The 21925-nt window shown below is 40.5% G+C and overlaps 1 protein-coding gene across 1 annotated transcript in view; it reads right to left on the bottom strand.

The window, feature by feature from the left end:
• EML5 (EMAP like 5) overlaps positions 1 to 21925 on the bottom strand; it is a 261422-nt gene that overhangs the window by 156286 nt on the left and 83211 nt on the right. The window contains exons 6-7 of the mRNA XM_053710836.1: positions 9095 to 9351; positions 7457 to 7669 (exon numbers count right to left, since the gene is read on the bottom strand). Of these exons, the coding sequence (XP_053566811.1) occupies positions 7457 to 7669; positions 9095 to 9351 (470 nt within the window). The remainder of the gene's footprint in view (positions 1 to 7456; positions 7670 to 9094; positions 9352 to 21925) is intronic.

The raw sequence follows: 21925 nt of genomic DNA, 5'->3' as shown, positions 1-21925 counted from the left end.
TTTTTTTTTTTACATTAATCTTTCCCTTCAAACTCTGCTAAATATTAATCCCCTAACAACGACATATTTTAAGCTTTATGTCACCCAATGATAATCTCATAAAATAGGGCGTGACCAGTTGTGGTGCCATCCGCAGAATAATAGGGGGTTAATGTTCATCCTAATCAGGAAAGAATGTGGGTGGAGTTGTGGGAGTTCAAAGGGCAGAGTAAGCACATGTGGGGGTGGGGTTGTGAGTTTTTCATTATGTGGAAAGACACAGTGGTGGGTGGGGATAATTTCTCCCTCGTCCTCAGACCAAATGGGTTGTAATCTAAAAAATTGGGATAATTGTATAGCACCATCTATGGATTGGTTGTCACATGGACAACTGCAGTCAGCTTAAATAGATTCATACATACATGTTTTCAGCTTGTAAGGGGAATACATCTGTTGCTTTATTTGCCCAGGTTTCCACAAACCTACATATATGCTCAGACATGGAAAACAGATACACTCTAAAAAGAAACTGCTCCCCAAGAAGTAGGAAGAATTGTCAGATAAACGCAGAACTATATGAATACACCCAGTGGTGGCTCTAAAGTCATGCAAAACCACCTCAGTCTTTTAGGCTGAACACTGCTGTGCTGAGGAGGAGGGTAAGAATTGGTCCTCCGCCTGATGCCCAGTGAAAGCATAAACATTTCACACACTGCCTACTCATGCCCCCAGGCCACATGCCTCCATTACTATAAGCATTCACCCCCTTATTAATTATTTGCTGGGCCTGCTATTGACCACACCCAGCAATAGCTGGTATATGGTTCCTGTGAAACTGAAGCATTCTACCTACAAGATCTAAATACAAAGCACAGAATTGCCACAAAATAACCCCTGGCCTTGAGCTGCAAAGCAAGGATCTATATTTACCTCAAAACCTAGGTTTAAGCAGTAGCCGCCTCCAGTGGCCACCAGAAGCATTCAGCTTTTTTCGGCGCCAAATATCTTCTTGTGATAATGCAATACACAAAGATCTGTGCAAATCAAGTGTTGCACTTTCACAAGATGAAATCCGGCTCCGAAAAGAGCTGAATGCTTCTGGCGGCCATATTCGACATTCATTTTAAAACAAATAAAACAAATGCACATATCTATTAGGCACCATCTGATTTGCTGCAACTTTGTGTGGGTGCACATGAAAACAGTAGTCCCTGAATGTGTACTTAAAACACATACTTGAACTAGCAATAAATACTTTAATAAATATAAATTTTAGCTATACTTTGCATTAATAGGACATGACTATATATGTATTAAAACACATAGCATTGCCTATTTTACATTTTGGAAATTGTGTATTTTTGAGGTAAGAAAAATTATGATACTCAAGTATGATAACAAGATATCGATGGCCACCCTCCCAAAGGGTGACAAAACAGGAATATAAGTTTAGAAGCCGGCCCATTTTTGGTTCAGAACTCTGGATAGTGCTTGCTGATTGGTGGCTACATTTAGCCTCCAATCAACAAGTGCTACCCAGGTGCTGAACCAAAGATGAGCCGGCTCGTTAGCTTACATTCCTGCTTTTTCAAATAAAGATACCAAGAGAACAAAAAAAAATGATAATATGAGTAAATTAGAAAGTTGCTTAAAAATGCATGCTTTAGCTGAATCATGGAAGAAAAAAATTGGGTTCAGTATCCATTTATTTAGTGTGTAGACATGGCCCCTGCAGCAAATCAAGTGCTACAGCTTCAGTGAGAGCATAAGTTTTATGTCAGTCATTCCTGTCCGTTACTTTGTAGTGAGAGAACTCACTTACTATGCTTATATAACAGAAGCAGGAACAGGGATTACCAAAGTTACTTCACCAGTGAGTCAAGTCACCTCAAAAACTGAGCCTGTTAGTAACATTTGTCAGAACCTATTTGCCTACAACAACACTGCCAGGGCCGGATATCCCATTAGGCACAGTAGGCATGTGCCTACAGGCGCATCGCAGTGTGGGGTGCCTGTCTGCCAGTGTATCTTAATACAATTATTTATTTTTTTCCCCTGAGGGCATTAATTTTAGTAAGAATTGTGCTACCAGCTGCTTACAGAGTCGAGTGTTTCATTGGGAATATGTTAAAGCAATCCAGGGAGCCATGAAGGAGAGAGGGACAAAGATTAAAACTAAACCCCTCCCATTTTCGCCAGGCATGTTTACTGTTAAAGTTTAACTTTTATTTTATGTACTTCTGTTGCCTCCCTCACACAGCCAAGCTCCATGCTGCTGTGGAGTAGACAATTTTTGTTGAAGAAATGAAGGCTTCAGGACAGGTTAGGACTGTACAAGGCTTCTAAATGCTGCCTATAATGACAACATAACAAGCAGAGCATACTTTAACCCCTTGGCTACCAGAGAGGATTGCAGTGTATTCACTTATTATGTGCTGTAGTGCATTTTGATAGCCAGGGGGTTAAATTCTGCTTCAGGATGAATGTTTTTGTTCTAGAAAGGCCTTGGAAGTGAGGAGGTTATGTGGGACTACCTGCTCTGCTCTTTATTACAAGATGCCGATTGTGATTTACAGCCTTTAGGGCACTTTGACAAGATGTTTGTAGACTGTAAGGCTGTTGCTATAAATGAAGAGCTTGATTACTAAAGGTTAACTAGCAAAATAAAAATCTGTATGTGTGTGAACCACTCACATGGCATATTTGTGTGTATATATATATATATATATATATATATATATATATGTATGTATGTACAAAGAGATCAGCACTCACCAGCAAAGCAACCACTCTGTGCACGGCCTGTAAATATCCAAAGGAAAAGGGCTGGGGATCAGGATCCGGTGTGTATCCTCAGTTGTCCACAACACTTAAGCCAGCACGAAGAGATTTGAATAATCACCTTTAATGTATCAAAACATAACGTTTCGGCCTCACATGGAGGCCTTGGTCACGTGTAAAAAACACACATCACAGACATACAACACATCCCAAAGTGCTACCTTATATACCCCATCCCCTAAACCTGATATGCTAAACGACGCCCAAATTCATGGAGAACAGCTGAAAGAGATTAATTAATCCCTGTGTCATCACAGTGAGACCGTAGTCATAACAACAAACAGCACCACATAGGTATTTGCATAAACAGCAGACCACATGTCGGCATTATGTGATGACGTCATACAAAATGGCGTTCGTTGTCATGGGAACGTGTGTACGCTCATAACATACAAAGCGTGACAACATAGCAACAGCTTATAAGAGCACTGGAGGCGGAAACACCGCCCCCAGATAGACACGCGTCACCATGGCAACAGACCCCAATAAGAATTTTGAGCCTAAGCGTAACAGGTTAATATAATTAACTAAACAATATTACACATACAATTCAGATCGGTTCTTAGATCCAGTGACTAATCAATAACAAGTAACTGTGTGGTGCAATATATCTTGTATAAGAATAGCACCCAACGTATACCCATATAAATATCTTGATCATAAGATCCTACAGCAATGTTTAATCACTAACACTAGTAACCAGACCATTGTGTACTATATACAATATTTAAAAAACACACAAAGTGCTTCCAAGGAGATAATAGAAACGGAGTTATTGGAGGAGGGGAAGCTCACAGTCACTTATAAAAACAACTGTAGTCAATCATCACGTTAAGACCCTTCGGGGCAATGGTATCCAGTCTATGAAACCAGCGTGATTCCATTCTCAGTAAAGCCTTTGATCGATCACCACCCCGTGCAGATTTAGGGATGTGTTCGATTAATATAGTCCTCATCATGGAGATGGCATGTCCCGCTTGTAGGAAATGATGAGCCACAGGTTGATCTGAATTGCCCTTTTCAAGGGCCAGCCTTATAGCCGATTTGTGGTTGGCCAACCTCTCTCTGAATGTGGTTATCGTTTTCCCCACATAATAAAGGGAACATGGACAGATAATCACATAAATGACCTGATCAGAAGTACAGGTCAATCTTTTGTTGGTGTTGGGATGATGGAATGTATTGCCAGGCAACATGCCATTGCAGGTCGTACAATTACCGTATCTATAACAGCCTTTTTTCTTTTGAGGTAGCCAGGTGTTCTTCTGGTAACTTTTTACTGGATCAGTGTGCACCAACAAGTCTCTGAGGTTTTTCGCCCTCTTATAAACCAGCCGAGGTGGTGGCATCTCGCCAAATGGTAAACTGGTATCCGTGGATACAATCGGTCAATGTTGTTTGATGACCTCCTGTACTTTATGTGATGCTGGGGTGTAAGTGGTAATATAATTCAAACGTTGTTCAGCAGGCTTTTGTGGCTTATTGCTAATAATGCCGACATGTAGTCTGCTGTTTATGCAAATACCTATGTGGTGCTGTTTGTTGTTATGACTACGGTCTCACTGTGATGACACAGCGATCAATTAGATCTCTTTAAGCTGTTCTCCATGAATTTGGGCGTCCTTTAGCATATCAGGTTTAGGGGATGGGGTATATAGGTTAGCACTTTGGGGTGTGTTGTATGCCTGTGATGTGTGTTTTTTTACATGTGACCAAGGCCTCCATGTGAGGCCGAACGTTATGTTTTGATACATTAAAGGTGATTATTCAAATCTTATTGTGCTGGCTTAAGTGTTGTGGATAACTGAGGAATCACACCGGATCCTGATCCCCAGCACTTTTTCCTATATATATATATATATATATATATATATATATATATATATATATATATATATATATATATATATATATATATATATATATACTGTATATATATATATATATATACATACACTTCATATTAAAAATTGTTCATCTGATTTTATCAAGTGTGGTATGTTTGTGTTAAGTTGAATTTTACCTCTGAATTTTCTGGATTATTTACTATATATCTACAGGGAGTGCAGAATTATTAGGCAAGTTGTATTTTTGAGGGTTAATTTTATTATTGAACAACAACCATGTTCTCAATGAACCCAAAAAACTCATTAATATCAAAGCTGAATATTTTTGGAAGTAGTTTTTAGTTTGTTTTTAGTTTTAGCTATTTTAGGGGGATATCTGTGTGTGCAGGTGACTATTACTGTGCATAATTATTAGGCAACTTAACAAAAAACAAATATATACCCATTTTAATTATTTATTTTTACCAGTGAAACCAATATAACATCTCAACATTCACAAATATACATTTCTGACATTCAAAAACAAAACAAAAACAAATCAGTGACCAATATAGCCACCTTTCTTTGCAAGGACACTCAAAAGCCTGCCATCCATGGATTCTGTCAGTGTTTTGATCTGTTCACCATCAACATTGCGTGCAGCAGCAACCACAGCCTCCCAGACACTGTTCAGAGAGGTGTACTGTTTTCCCTCCTTGTAAATCTCACATTTGATGATGGACCACAGGTTCTCAATGGGGTTCAGATCAGGTGAACAAGGAGGCCATGTCATTAGATTTTCTTCTTTTATACCCTTTCTTGCCAGCCACGCTGTGGAGTACTTGGACGTGTGTGATGGAGCATTGTCCTGCATGAAAATCATGTTTATCTTGAAGGATGCAGACTTCTTCCTGTACCACTGCTTGAAGAAGGTGTCTTCCAGAAACTGGCAGTAGGACTGGGAGTTGAGCTTGACTCCATCCTCAACCCGAAAAGGCCCCACAAGCTCATCTTTGATGATACCAGCCCAAACCAGTACTCCACCTCCACCTTGCTGGCGTCTGAGTCGGACTGGAGCTCTCTGCCCTTTACCAATCCAGCCACGGGCCCATCCATCTGGCCCATCAAGACTCACTCTCATTTCATCAGTCCATAAAACCTTAGAAAAATCAGTCTTGAGATATTTCTTGGCCCAGTCTTGACATTTCAGCTTGTGTGTCTTGTTCAGTGGTGGTCGTCTTTCAGCCTTTCTTACCTTGGCCATGTCTCTGAGTATTGCACACCTTGTGCTTTTGGGTACTCCAGTGATGTTGCAGCTCTGAAATATGGCCAAACTGGTGGCAAGTGGCATCTTGGCAGCTGCACGCTTGACTTTTCTCAGTTCATGGGCAGTTATTTTGCGCCTTGGTTTTTCCACACGCTTCTTGCGACCCTGTTGACTATTTTGAATGAAACGCTTGATTGTTCGATGATCACGCTTCAGAAGCTTTGCAATTTTAAGAGTGCTGCATCCCTCTGCAAGATATCTCACTATTTTTGACTTTTCTGAGCCTGTCAACTCCTTCTTTTGACCCATTTTGCCAAAGGAAAGGAAGTTGCCTAATAATTATGCACACCTGATATAGGGTGTTGATGTCATTAGACCACACCCCTTCTCATTACAGAGATGCACATCACCTAATATGCTTAATTGGTAGTAGGCTTTCGAGCCTATACAGCTTGGAGTAAGACAACATGCATAAAGAGGATGATGTGGTCAAAATACTCATTTGCCTAATAATTCTGCACTCCCTGTATATACAAATACCACTGTCTGGGTCCTAAAAGTAGAGCTCCTAAATATTCTTACTGCCATCTAATTTTAAACACATTTGTTGACCCCTGGATTACATATAATCTACAACATTCCATTTTTTCCTTTGAGAGTAACATCATATTATATTTATGTTACAGAACAAAATAAATTTAACATCTGTGTGTATTTGTAATAAAAATATCAGAGTTCACAAGATTTATTTCATGTAGTGGAAAAAAGACCTACATTTTGTATTTTCTTCCACTGGCTGCAAAGGTTGTTGATGAGCTTGCATGCTGCTAGTTTTAATATTGCTATTGTTTACCCAAAACTGTGTTTAACTCCAACAAAATGTTAAGCACATAGTCAAAGTCATCTCCAGAAAAGCAATACACTAATGGCTTGTCAGTAAACATGTCCTATGAGCCCATCTGGGTCTGCACAGATGTGTATTGCTGTCTCAGAACTGACATTGACTATGTGTTTAACTCTTTTGCAAGAAGCTAACACACTTCTGTCACATTTTACGTCCCTTTAAATAGGGTTTTCTTTAGAATATTTTGCATTAAAAGTTTAAAATGATTTGTTTTCGTTATGGCCATTTGAGTTAAGTGAATATTGATTTTTGGTGTAGCTTCCATTACAACAAATATTGCAATTGGTGTATTTTTTAGTTGTCCTAAATAATAATAAAAATAATGTCCTCAGTTGTTTTTACTTTTTTGATGGGGGGGTGGGAGTGTGGGGGCACTTCAGGTTTTTGTGCCTACAGGCACCTGAGATGTAAATCCAGTCCTGCACACTGCCCTTTGGGTTAAGACAAAATAGCAGCATCAGTGCCCTGTGGCCACCAGCATTTCAAATGTACTGGCGCCAATCATAATGGGAATTACGGACTGTAGTGGTTTGGCCTATCTATTGTGTACTACATGCTTAGGTTCATAGAGCTATAGAATATCCTTTTACCAATAATAACAATTATTATACCAAATACACCAGAACAACTGAAATGCACCTTTTCTCAGACATGGATATCGGAAAAGTTTAACAATCCCATAATCGTCTGCAGTCACCAAAACCTGTCCTGGATAATTGGCATCTACGGAGTTGATATCATTTATGTCTGAGTATTTGGGAGCAATCCCATTTACTTCCAGGCCAGCAACACATGTCCATCGGACAAACTGTACACCTTTCATTTCCTCTTTATTGGTGATCTCTTTACCTCCTGAAAGACAAGTAGCAAAAAAAGCAACATTAACATTCTATTACATGGTTATAAAAGTGAATACAACAATGACAATCTGATCAATTACAGTTAATGGCTTTAATATATATGTTGCACTATACTATAAGACTATAACAACAACAAAATCAGAAAGGTAATTTTATTTTTAACAGGGGGCAAGCATTTTTTAAAATGACTTTCATGCAGTATAATAATTGTATATAAAGTGACATAAAACTCACTAGTAAGTGTAGGCATGCTATTTTAAGTTACTTTGCAATACAAAAAGGCTTCACTGGTATAGGCACCTCTAAAACACCCCAAGTGCAGATCTGAGAGTGTGTTAAGCCCCTGATTGTACACACTTGCACAAGTGGTTAAATGATAGGCAAGCTAGTGCAAGATGTGTAATAAGCACCAATCAGTACCTATCAAGCTCTGGCATCACCCACCATGTGGTGCTAAAAAAGTAAATGGCAAACTTTTCTTAAAGGGACATTTAGGTCAAAATTTAAATACACATAGATGAATTACATATCAGAATAGACATGTTTACAATATACATGTATTATCAAAATGCTTCTAGTAAAAGTTATCACTGTTTTAGGGCTAGATTTATTCAAGTTGAGGCGGACAGGGGAGCGTATACGCGCCCCTGTACGCCTCAGCTTGCCTGTGGCAGGGGCTAAATTACCCGCAGGCATTCGCCATTGCACACGAGCGCAATTTTGCGCTCGCGTGCAATCCCGCCCCTTGCCCGCGCACAGCCAATTAAGCGCGGACAGAAGCTGTCAATCTCCTCGGTCTGACTAGACCAAGGAGATTGATTTTCGCCACCTTAGAGGTGGCGAAGAGGTTAGGGAAGCGACGGTCTGGTGACCGCTGCTTGATAAATTACGGCGAGAACTTTAATAAATCTAGCACTTAGTGTTAACATTTTTCCCTACACGTGCAAGTGAAGCATAGCTGCATATTCTCAGTGGACCAGAATTTTAAATACTGCAGCTGCTCAGAGCGCAAGTGGGGCTTGTATAATCTCTAAACAAGTGCTGTGTTTAAAATGCTGGTGCACAGAGCATACTTATATATTCTTTTGAAACAGCTATAGCTTTTATATGACAAATGCATATACGTATATTCTGTGAATTATTGCACATGCTCAGTAGGAGCTGGTGACTCAAAAACTGTAAATATAAAAAGACTGAGCACATTTTGTTAATGGAAGTAAAGTAAAAAGTTGTTTAAAATTGTGTGCTCTATCTGACTCATGAAAGTTTACATTTGACTTGAGTATCCATTTAATACACTTTTTAATGCCACTACACTACAATGGGGTGTTACATTGCAAGCATTGGACTGATTTGTTAGTTTCCTTTAATTTACCGTTCCTATAATGTTTGTTGCTTTTTGAGTTCCTGTACTGACCTGGCATCCTATAAAACATTCTTTTCCCGCTGCCATCGTTCGTCTGCAGATATTTGCTGTCTGAGGACCAGTCCATATGTGTAATAAACGATACAGATCCCATGCACTCTCCAACCTTTTTATATCTCTGTACAACACCATAAACATCCACACAGCTGTCATTGGAGCCAACTGCCAGGAAGTTACCATCAGGGGAATATTTTAGCACGTGGATTGCTTCCTTCCGATCCTTTATGTGAACAACTTCCGTCATATCCCTATGATAAAACAGAAATAATTCATTTATCTTATGCAATTCAAATGCATTTGTGCCCTGAAAATTCCCCCTATGCATCTCATGGGGATAATATGGTATTGATTTTCCCATCAAACACATTTTGTGCAATTTTTGTCACAGAATTGTTGGACTTATTGAAACACATTTCTTGTTTGTTTGCGCAGCTTTATTTTAGTACTTCACATGCTCATTGCACGTCAGTAAATCAGATGTTATTTGTTTATTAACAAGTTATAATTAAAGTTTAAACCATGCTTTTAAACCAGGAAAACAGAATTTATGCTTACCTGATAAATTACTTTCTCCAACGGTGTGTCCGGTCCACGGCGTCATCCTTACTTGTGAGATATTCTCTTCCCCAACAGGAAATGGCAAAGAGTCCCAGCAAAGCTGGTCACATGATCCCTCCTAGGCTCCGCCCACCCCAGTCATTCGACCGACGGACAGGAGGAAATATATATAGGAGAAACCATATGATACCGTGGTGACTGTAGTTAGAGAAAATAATTCATCAGACCTGATTAAAAAACCCGGGCGGCCCGTGGACCGGACACACCGTTGGAGAAAGTAATTTATCAGGTAAGCATAAATTCTGTTTTCTCCAACATTGGTGTGTCCGGTCCACGGCGTCATCCTTACTTGTGGGAACCAATACCAAAGCTTTAGGACACGGATGAAGGGAGGGAGCAAATCAGGTCACCTAAATGGAAGGCACCACGGCTTGCAAAACCTTTCTCCCAAAAATAGCCTCCGAAGAAGCAAAAGTATCAAATTTGTAAAATTTGGCAAAAGTGTGCAGTGAAGACCAAGTCGCTGCCTTACATATCTGGTCAACAGAAGCCTCGTTCTTGAAGGCCCATGTGGAAGCCACAGCCCTAGTGGAGTGAGCTGTGATTCTTTCAGGAGGCTGCCGTCCGGCAGTCTCATAAGCCAATCGGATAATGCTTTTAAGCCAAAAGGAAAGAGAGATAGAAGTCGCTTTTTGACCTCTCCTTTTACCAGAATAAACAACAAACAAGGAAGATGTTTGTCTGAAATCTTTAGTAGCCTCTAAATAGAATTTTAGAGCACGGACTACGTCCAAATTGTGTAACAAATGTTCCTTCTTTGAAACTGGATTCGGACACAAAGAAGGTACAACTATCTCCTGGTTAATATTTTTGTTGGAAACAACTTTCGGAAGAAAACCAGGCTTAGTACGCAAAACCACCTTATCTGCATGGAACACCAGATAGGGCGGAGAACACTGCAGAGCAGATAACTCTGAAACTCTTCTAGCAGAAGAAATTGCAACCAAAAACAAAACTTTCCAAGATAATAACTTAATATCTACGGAATGTAAGGGTTCAAACGGAACCCCTTGAAGAACTGAAAGAACTAGATTTAGACTCCAGGGAGGAGTCAAAGGTCTGTAAACAGGCTTGATCCTAACCAGAGCCTGAACAAATGCTTGAACATCTGGCACAGCTGCCAGTCTTTTGTGAAGTAAAACAGATAAAGCAGAGATCTGTCCCTTCAGAGAACTTGCAGATAATCCTTTCTCCAAACCTTCTTGTAGAAAGGATAGAATCTTAGGAATTTTTATCTTGTTCCATGGGAATCCTTTAGATTCACACCAACAGATATATTTTTTCCAAATTTTTATGGTAAATTTTTCTAGTTACAGGCTTTCTAGCCTGAATCAGAGTATCTATTACAGAATCTGAAAACCCACGCTTTGATAAAATCAAGCGTTCAATCTCCAAGCCGTCAGTTGGAGGGAAACCAGATTCGGATGTTCGAATGGACCCTGAACAAGAAGGTCCTGTCTCAAAGGTAGCTTCCATGGTGGAGCCGATGACATATTCACCAGGTCTGCATACCAAGTCCTGCGTGGCCACGCAGGAGCTATCAAGATCACCGAGGCCCTCTCCTGATTGATCCTGGCTACCAGCCTGGGGATGAGAGGAAACGGTGGGAATACATAAGCTAGGTTGAAGGTCCAAGGTGCTACTAGTGCATCTACTAGGGTCGCCTTGGGATCCCTGGATCTGGACCCGTAGCAAGGAACCTTGAAGTTCTGACGAGACGCCATCAGATCCATGTCTGGAATGCCCCATAATTGAGTTATTTGGGCAAAGATTTCCGGATGGAGTTCCCACTCCCCCGGATGGAATGTCTGACGACTCAGAAAATCCGCTTCCCAATTTTCCACTCCTGGGATGTGGATCGCAGACAAGTGACAGGAGTGATCCTCCGCCCATTGAATTATCTTGGTCACTTCTTTCATCGCCAGGGAAGTCCTTGTTCCCCCCTGATGATTGATATATGCAACGGTCGTCATGTTGTCTGACTGAAACCTTATGAATTTGGCCTTTGCTAGTTGAGGCCAAGCTCTGAGAGCATTGAATATCGCTCTAAGTTCCAGAATGTTTATCGGGAGAAGAGACTCTTCCCAAGACCATAGACCCTGAGCTTTCAGGGATTCCCAGACCGCGCCCCAGCCCACTAGGCTGGCGTCGGTCGTGACAATGACCCACTCTGGTCTGCGGAAGCTCATTCCCTGTGACAGATTGTCCAGGGTCAGCCACCAACGGAGTGAATCTCTGGTCTTTTGATCTACTTGAATCGTCGGAGACAAGTCTGTATAATCCCCATTCCACTGTCTGAGCATGCACAGTTGTAATGGTCTTAGATGAATTCGTGCAAAAGGAACTATGTCCATTGTTGCAACCATCAATCCTATTACTTCCATGCACTGCGCTATGGAAGGACGAGGAACAGAATGAAGTACTTGACAAGAGCTTAGAAGTTTTGATTTTCTGACCTCTGTCAGAAAAATCCTCATTTCTAAGGAATCTATTATTGTTCCCAAGAAGGGAACTCTTGTTGACGGGGACAGAGAACTTTTTTCTTTGTTCACCTTCCATCCATGAGATCTGAGAAAGGCTAGGACGATGTCCGTATGAGCCTTTGCTTTTGACAGGGACGACGCTTGAATCAGGATGTCGTCCAAGTAAGGTACTACTGCAATGCCCCTTGGTCTTAGAACCGCTAGAAGGGACCCTAGTACCTTTGTGAAAATCCTTGGAGCAGTGGCTAATCCAAATGGAAGTGCCACAAACTGGTAATGCTTGTCCAGAAAAGCGAACCTTAGGAACTGATGATGTTCCTTGTGGATAGGAATATGTAGGTACGCATCCTTTAAATCCATGGTAGTCATAAATTGATTTTCCTGGATAGTAGGTAGGATCGTTCGAATAGTTTCCATTTTGAACGATGGTACCCTGAGAAATTTGTTTAGGATCTTTAGATCCAAAATTGGTCTGAATGTTCCCTCTTTTTTGGGAACTATGAACAGATTGGAATAAAATCCCATTCCTTGTTCTCTTATTGGAACTGGATGTATCACTCCCATCTTTAACAGGTCTTCTACACAATGTAAGAATGCCTGTCTCTTTATTTGGTTTGAAGATAATTGAGACCTGTGGAACCTTCCCCTTGGGGGTAGTTCCTTGAATTCCAGGAGATAACCTTGAGAAACTATTTCTAGCGCCCAAGGATCCTGAACATCTCTTGCCCAAGCCTGAGCAAAGAGAGAAAGTCTGCCCCCCACTAGATCCGGTCCCGGATCGGGGGCTATCCCTTCATGCTGTTTTGGTAGCAGTGGTAGGCTTCTTGGCCTGCTTACCCTTGTTCCAGCCTTGCATTGGTTTCCAGGCTGGTTTGGGTTGTGAAGTATTACCCTCTTGCTTAGAGGATACAGAATTAGAGACTGGTCCGTTTCTGCGAAAGGGACGAAAATTAGGCTTATTATTAGCCTTAAAAGACCTATCCTGTGGGAGGGCGTGGCCCTTTCCCCCAGTGATGTCTGAAATAATCTCTTTCAAATCAGGTCCAAATAATGTTTTACCTTTGAAAGGAATGTTAAGCAATTTTGTCTTGGAAGACACATCTGCTGACCAAGACTTTAGCCAAAGCACTCTGCGCGCCACGACAGCAAACCCTGAATTTTTCGCCGCTAATCTAGCTAATTGCAAAGCGGCATCTAAAACAAAAGAGTTAGCCAATTTAAGTGCTTGAACTCTGTCCATAACCTCCTCATACGAAGATTCTTTACTGAGCGATTTTTCTAGTTCCTCGAACCAGAAACACGCTGCCGTAGTGACAGGAACAATGCATGAAATTGGTTGTAGAAGGTAACCTTGCTGTACAAAAATCTTTTTAAGCAAACCCTCTAATTTCTTATCCATAGGATCTTTGAAAGCACAACTATCTTCGATAGGAATAGTAGTGCGTTTGTTTAGAGTAGAAACCGCCCCCTCGACCTTGGGGACTGTCTGCCATAAGTCCTTTCTGGGGTCGACTATAGGAAATAATTTCTTAAATATAGGGGGGGGGAACAAAAGGTATGCCGGGCCTTTCCCACTCTTTATTTACTATGTCCGCCACCCGCTTGGGTATAGGAAAAACGTCGGGGGGCACCGGAACCTCTAGGAACTTGTCCGTCTTACATAATTTCTCTGGAATGACCAAATTGTCACAATCATCCAGAGTAGATAACACCTCCTTAAGCAGTGCGCGGAGATGTTCTAATTTAAATTTAAATGTCACAACATCAGGTTCAGCTTGATGAGAAATTTTCCTGAATCTGAAATTTCTCCATCAGACAAAACCTCCCTCATGGCCCCTTGAGATTGGTGTGAGGGTATGTCAGAACAGTTATCATCAGCGTCCTCTTGCTCTTCAGTGTTTAAAACAGAGCAATCGCGCTTTCTCTGATAAGTAGGCATTTTGGATAAAAGATTTGCTATGGAGTTATCCATTACAGCCGTTAATTGTTGCATGGTAATAAGTATTGGCGCACTTGATGTACTAGGGGCCTCCTGTGTGGGCATAACTGGTGTAGACACAGTAGGGGATGATGTAGTATCATGTTTACTCCCCTCATTTGAGGAATCATCTTGGGCAATATCATTATCTGTTGCATTACTGTCCTTACTTTGTTTGGACACTATGGCACAATTATCACATAAATTTAAATGGGGAGACACATTGGCTTTCATACATATAGAACAGGGGTGTCCAAACTTTGCTCTCCAGAGGTTTTCGAACTACATTTCCGATGATGCTCAGCCAGCATTTTATCTACCTGAGCATCATGGGAAATGTAGTTCCAAAACCTCTGGAGAGCAAAGTTTGGACACCCCTGATATAGAACATAGCTTATCTGATGGTACAGACATGTTAAACAGGCTTAAACTTGTCAACAAAGCACAAAAAAAACGTTTTAAAATAAAACCGTTACTGTCACTTTAAATTTCAAACTGAAAACACTTTATTACTGAATATGTGAAAAAGTATGAAGGAATTGTTCAAAATTCACCAAAATTTCACCACAGTGTCTTAAAGCATTAAAAGTATTGCACACCAAATTTCAGAGCTTTAACCCTTAAATTAACAGAACCGGAGCCGTTTTTACATTTAACCCCTATACAGTCCCAGAATGAGGCTCTGTCTATAACTAGAAAGGCCCCCATCTGAAAAAGGTGTCCAACACAGTGCCTGCCGTTTTTCTAAACGTTCCCCAAGATTATAATACCAATAATTAGTTAGAATCTGCATAATATGCCTAGTAAAGCAATTGTTTTAGCCCAGAAAAATGTCTACCAGTTTTTAAGCCCTTTTTGAAGCCCTTTATTCTTTTATGTTTAACTAAGAAAATGGCTTACCGGTCCCCATGAGGGGAAATGACAGCCTTCCAGCATTACACAGTCTTGTTAGAAATATGGCTAGTCATACCTTAAGCAGAAAAGACTGCTAACTGTTTCCCCCAACTGAAGTTACTTCATCTCAACAGTCCTGTGTGGAAACAGCAATCGATTTTAGTTACTGTCTGCTAAAAATCATCTTCCTCTTACAAACAGAAATCTTCATCCTTTTCTGTTTCAGAGTAAATAGTACATACCAGCACTATTTTAAAATAACAAACACTTGATAGAAGAATAAAACTACAAAAAACTCTTAACCATCTCCGTGGAGATGTTGCCTGTGCAACGGCAAAGAGAATGACTGGGGTGGGCGGAGCCTAGGAGGGATCATGTGACCAGCTTTGCTGGGACTCTTTGCCATTTCCTGTTGGGGAAGAGAATATCCCACAAGTAAGGATGATGCCGTGGACCGGACACACCAATGTTGGAGAAATGTGTTCACAAATTAATACAATATCTACATGTTCAAACTCTGCAAAGGGGTTAAACACATAGTTAAAGTCAGCTCCAGTGCTGCAAGGCACTACTGGGAGATTGTTAAAAACATCTGGTGAGCCAATGACTAGAGGCATATGTGTGTAGCCAGCACAAACTAGCTAGCTCCCAGTATTGCATTGATGCTCTTGAGCCTAACTAGGTATATTCTTCAATAAATAATGCAAAGAGAATGAAATAATTTGATAATATAAGTAAAATGAAAAGTCTCTTAAAACTGCACGCTCTGTCTCAACCAAAAAAAGTTAAAGGGACACTAAACCCCAAATTTTTCTTTGATGATTCAGCTAGAGAATACAATTTTAAACAACATTCCAATTTACTTTTATTACCTAATTTGCTGCAATCTTTAGATATCCTTTGTTAAAGAAATAGCAATGCACATTGGTGAGCCAATCACGTGAGGCATCTGTGTGCAGCCACCAATCAGAAGCTACTGAGCCTATCTAGATATGCTTTTCAGGAAAGAATATTAAGGGAATGAAGCAAATTAGATAATAGAAGCAAATTAGAAAGTTGTTTAAAATGGTATTCTCTATCTGAATCATGAAAGAAAAAAATGGGTTTAATGTCCCTTTAAATTCTGACTTTCACATCCCTTAAACAATTATGTTACAGTAAAAACAGAAAAACAGTCATCAGTCAACTGAAGGAGAGCAGGTCTCACACTGTCTACCATAAAACAGAATGCTTTAACAAATGCTAAAAGGGAAAAAAAACCTGTTAAAGTCAGCTGATTGGTGGATACACATATATGCCTATTGTCATTGGTTTCCCAGATGTCTTCAGCTAGGTCCCAATAGTGCAGCTGCTTTGGAACTGACTTTCACTGAACGTTTAACCTTTACACATAGACAACAGAAATACAATATTTTTTTTTGTAAGTGTGTGTGTTTCTTTAATGGGAAATCATCAAGACAAATATAAATCAATGAAGATTTTGAAATGTCTTTTAAAACTCCTATTACAATCCTATTTTTACTAAAAAAAAATGAGCACCTTGGATACACAACCCAAACTGCTGATATTGGAACATAGTCAGAAACGCTGAAGAGTGCTTACACTTAGGCACCAGCTGCGGCCTCCGTATGTTCCACGATCAGTATGGGAATCAGCTGATAAGTACCAATATTCAGGGCCGCCATCAGGGGGTGACATGTGATAGTGTAATAATAGAAATGTAGTGAATGTAGTCCAGCGCTAAATAGTGTAATAATAGAACACTCTGACACATTACAGCAATTTATGTCCTCATAAATGTAAGAAAAAATTTAGGTGCTCAAATTGCTTATGATGTGAAATATAGTAAATGTACATGTTATTCTACAGACGCTTCTTCAATATAACAGACATTTAATTTGTTTGTTGCCAGTGGCATCCCTAGGGGGGTGCGGGCCGCACCTGGGTGACACCCTCCAGGGGGTGACACCACAAAAAAAAATTTTTTGTTTAAATTTTATTGAAATTCAAAGAAATACAATGTAGAGATGCATATATTTTATTATTAGAGGGGCCGGCATTTGTGAACATTAGTGGGACTGAGGAAGTTGTAGACACTTAATTTTTTTGCCACTTGAGCCAGCGCTGCAATTTCAACAAATAGTTTTCCCGGCTGCTTTTGCTTGTTTGTACTTTGCTCCTCCCCTGCCCAATTTCACTATGAATGTTGTGGGCGTGCTGTGGGGCTTGCGAAGTTGCGCTGCTAGCCTAAACCTGCCTGCCTATCTGTGCTCACTGCTCAGTGACGTGAGGAGCAGTGGAGTCACTCACTGCTGTGCTGTCTCTCTAAACGGGAACTGGGAAATCGTGAGGGGGATACCTAGCACCTGACTGCATGACTGTCTGACACTGTCTCTAAAGTGTAGGAGCCACGTATGATGCCCATCAGACTGGTACGGTTACGGTACACTAAGTGCACACTGAAGAGGTAGGAGGAGAGGGTGGGCGGGGGTCTGGGGGTGGGCAGAGTGCAGAGGTGATTGGCCATAAGAAGTGGTAGGCACGCGGCCAGGGGGTGTGCACTGACAGACTTGGAACAGAGTCAGAGAGCAGAATTTTCATAGTTTGCGTGCCTAAACCTTTTGTTCAGTGATTTATTTTAGAGTGCTCTGTTTATCTTTCATTTGATGCTCTGCTGAGCCAGGGAGCAGCTCTAGGCATGAGCTTTATAATTAATGCAGTGCAGTTTACATAATTTGTATGTGTGTGTCTGAGTTTTTGTGTGTGTGTGTGTCTGAGTTTTTGTGTGTGTGTGTCTCAGTGTTTTTGTGTGTGTGCGTGTCTGAGTTTTTGTGTGTGCGTGTCTCAGTGTTTTTGTGTGTGTGTGTCTCAGTGTTTTTGTGTGTGCGTGTCTCAGTGTTTTTGTGTGTGTGTGTCTCAGTGTTTTTGTGTGTGTGTTTTTGTGTGTGTGTGTCTCAGTGTTTTTGTGTGTGTGTCAGAGTGTTTTTGTGTGTGTGTCTGAGTGTGTTTCCGAGTGTTTGTGTGTGCATCTGAGTGTGTTTTTAAGTGTGTCTGAGTGTTTGTATGTGTGTGTGCCTGTGTTTTTGTGTGTGTCTGCTCTCTGGGGGGGGGTGACACTATAACTTACCGCACCGGGTGACACCAACCCTAGTGACGCCACTGTTTGTTGCCATTGAAAGCATACACAGTGTTTTTTTGGATTAATGCTAAAAATCCCCACAATCCAAGACATTAGAGTTTCCCTTGAGAAAACTTTCTATTCACCTTGGGTGATTTTTGGTTTCCCATTCAAAGGGATTCCAATTAAATATGTGACACTCTTTTGACTGGTTACTGTGATTTCAGAATAATGAGTGCTCACCTGATTTAACAATCAATACTGATTGTTTTAATATAGGAAGGAAAATGGTGTGTCGAGTTGGACCACTGAAAAAAAAATGCAGCAAACAAGGTTTTAATCTGTTAATAACATTGAGACTCTGCTGACATGTTAATCTATTGGAAGACTGACAAAGATATCGTAATTACAAGGTGTTTACTGCTCCTTTAAGAAAAATGTAAATAGGTAAAAAGAATCACTTTTTTTTTATAATTTGGGGATTTGCTTTTTAGAGGAACGGTAGATAAAAGTGGCGCATCTACAAGAAAAAGGGGATAACATTACCTATGGGCTAATGCTAGAGATATAGGGGTCTATTTATAAAGCTCCGAACGGAGCTTGATGCCCCGTGTTTCTGGCGAGCCTTCAGGCTTGCCAGAAACACAAGTTATCAAGCAGCGGACAGAAATCAACCCAATCAAATACGATAGGGTTGATTGACACCCCTGCTGGCGGCCGATTGGCTGCAAATCTGCAGGGGGCGGTATTGCACCAGCAGTTTACAAGAACTGCTGGTGCAATGATAAATGCCGACAGCGTATGCTGTTGCATTTATCGTTGTACGGCGGACATGGTTCGCTATAGCGGATCATGTCCTTCTGCACAATGATAAATGGACCCCATAGGGGTTAGTTGCAAGGGGGAGGGTATAATGTACATGTGTTAAAGGGAATGTTGGAGAGATAATTCCCTACATGCCCTGTTCCCAGGGAAAGGGTCCCATTGGTGAGGCATTGATTGTTAGGAAGGTATTGTTATGGATCCTGTGGTCCAAGACAGCATAAGATAGGGTCCATAGTGGAAGTGGAAGTTACAGCCACAGTAAAAGGTCTACAGCACTGGCACCTATGTAATATATGTCCTGGGTATGTTGCTGTCGTTAAGGGGTTAAAGATAATACATAGGTATGTTTAGTAGCATGTGTCCTGTGCACTATATGGCAGCAGTGTTTACAACAATGTTTTTAACATTGTTATACATTGTTGACTGCTAGAGAGATTGGTGCTCACAAGAAATCCAACAGAAGAATCCAAAATTCAAGAGAAAAGCTGTTTTCTGTTGGACTGGAATTCTACTGCAGATACTGATATCCAGTTTAAAATTTTAAAAACTTACATAGAAGCTCCCAATCAAGCACTGTTGATGAGGATAGGATGAGACACCCAATGAAAGAGGCTGAGAGCAGACCCCCCCTGCATATGAAAAGACCCATCATACAAACAGAAGCAATCTGAAGTCTGTATACGTCAGTATACATCTAAAACTTTGGGGCTTGGTTAGGAGTCTGAAAATCAACACAATGTTATTTAAAAAAAGAATAACTATACATTTTTACAAAAACACAAAAGTTATACATTTTTTTTCACCTGTCCAGATATCTAAGTAAATGGGGGGTAGTTATCAAGCCGTCAACCTCAAATACGCTGCGTATTCCGCAGCGTATTTGTGGCGAGGCTGATACGCCTTAGTTATCAAAGGCTCGAGACCGGCAAAAGTAGAATTTTGTGACGTCAGCTTCGATCCGCCGGACTCAGTCCGACACAGAACGATTCTTACGTCACTCCAGATGTTCCGCACACAAGTGCGGCACATTCTCACTACTTTTGCTAGCTATCAAAAAACTAGCAGGTACGCTCGGCACTTTTACGGCCCAGCGTACCTGGTTTTCAAAGCGCCAGCCTGGAGGCGGCGGATCCCATAGGAATCAATGGGAGTCTGACCATAGCGAAAGTACAAGTTCGCTGCTGACAGACATCCCATTGATTTCTATGGGAGCTGTCTACACCTAACACCCTAACATGTACCCCGAGTCTAAACACCACTAATCTGACCCCCCCTACACCGCCGCAACTAAATAAAGTTATTACCCCCTAAACCGCCGCTCCCGGAGCCCACCGCAAGCTACTCTATACATATTAACCCCTAAACCGCCGCTCCCGGAGCCCACCGCAAGCTACTCTATACATATTAACCCCTAAACCGCCGCTCCCGGAGCCCACCGCAACTATAATAAATGTATTAACCCCTAACCCGCCGCTCCCTGAACCCGCCGCAACCTATATTAAATGTATTAACCCCTATCCTGCCCCCCCTACACCGTCGCCACCTATAATACATTTATTAACCCCTAATCTGCCCCCCCTACACCGTCGCCACCTATAATAAATTTATTAACCCCTATCCTGCCCCCCACTACGCCGCCGCCACTGTAATAAAATGATTAACCCCTAAACCTAACCCTAACCCTAACGCCCCCTAACTTAAATATTAATTAAATAAATCTAAATAAATTAACTCTTATTAACTAAATGAATCCTATTTAAAACTAAATACTTACCTTTAAAATAAACCCTAATATAGCTACAATATAAATAATAATTATATTCTAGCTATCTTAGGATTTATTTTTATTTTACAGGTACCTTTCAATTTATTTTAACCATGTACAATAGCTATTAAATAGTTATTAACTATTTAATAGCTTACCTAGCTAAAATAAAGAGAAATGTACCTGTGAAATAAATCCTAACCTAAGTTACAATTACACCTAACACTACACTATACTTTAATAAATTATTCCTATTTAAAAATAAATACTTACCTGTAAAATAAACCCTAAGATAGCTACAATGTAATTAATAATTATATTATAGCTATCTTAGGATTTATATTTATTTTACAGGTAACTTTGTATTTATTTTAGCTAGTTAGAATAGTTATTAAATAGTTATTAACTATTTAATAACTACCTAGCTAAAAGAAATACAAAATTACCTGTAAAATAAATCCTAACTTAAGTTACAATTAAACCTAATACTACACTATCATTAAATTAACTAAATAAACTACCTACAAAGAACTACAATGAAATACAATTACATAAACTAACTAAAGTACAAAAAATAAAAAAAGCTAAGTTACAAAAAATAAAAAATTAAGTTACAAACATGTTAAAAATATTACAACAAGTTTAAGCTACTTACACCTAATCTAAGCCCCCTAATAAAATAACAAACCCCCCCAAAATAAAAAAAATCCCTACCCTATTCTAAATTACATAAATTTCAAAGCTCTTTTACCTTACCAGCCCTTAAAAGGGCCATTTGTGGGGGCATGCCCCAAAAAGTTCAGCTCTTTTGCCTGTAAAATAAAAATACAACCCCCCCCCCCAACATTAAAACCCACCACCCACATACCCCTAATCTAACCCAAACCCCCCTTACAAAAACCTAACACTAATCCCCTGAAGATCATCCTACCTTGAGTCGTCTTCACTCAGCCGAGCCACCGATGGAACTGAAGAGGACATCCGGAGCGGAAGAAGTTAATCCTCCAAGCGGCGCTGAAGAAATCTTCCATCCGATGAAGTCATCATCCAGGCGGCGCTGAAGAAGTCTTCGATCCGGCCGATGTCATCTTCAAAGAGGCGCTGAAGAGGTCTTCTATCCGGGCGAAGTCATCTTCCAAGC

Source organism: Bombina bombina, chromosome 1 (genome assembly GCF_027579735.1).
Source record: "Bombina bombina isolate aBomBom1 chromosome 1, aBomBom1.pri, whole genome shotgun sequence".
NCBI lineage: Eukaryota > Metazoa > Chordata > Amphibia > Anura > Bombinatoridae > Bombina > Bombina bombina.
The sequence above is the reverse complement of the archived record's forward strand: the minus strand, read 5'-3'. Positions and strand labels throughout refer to the sequence as shown.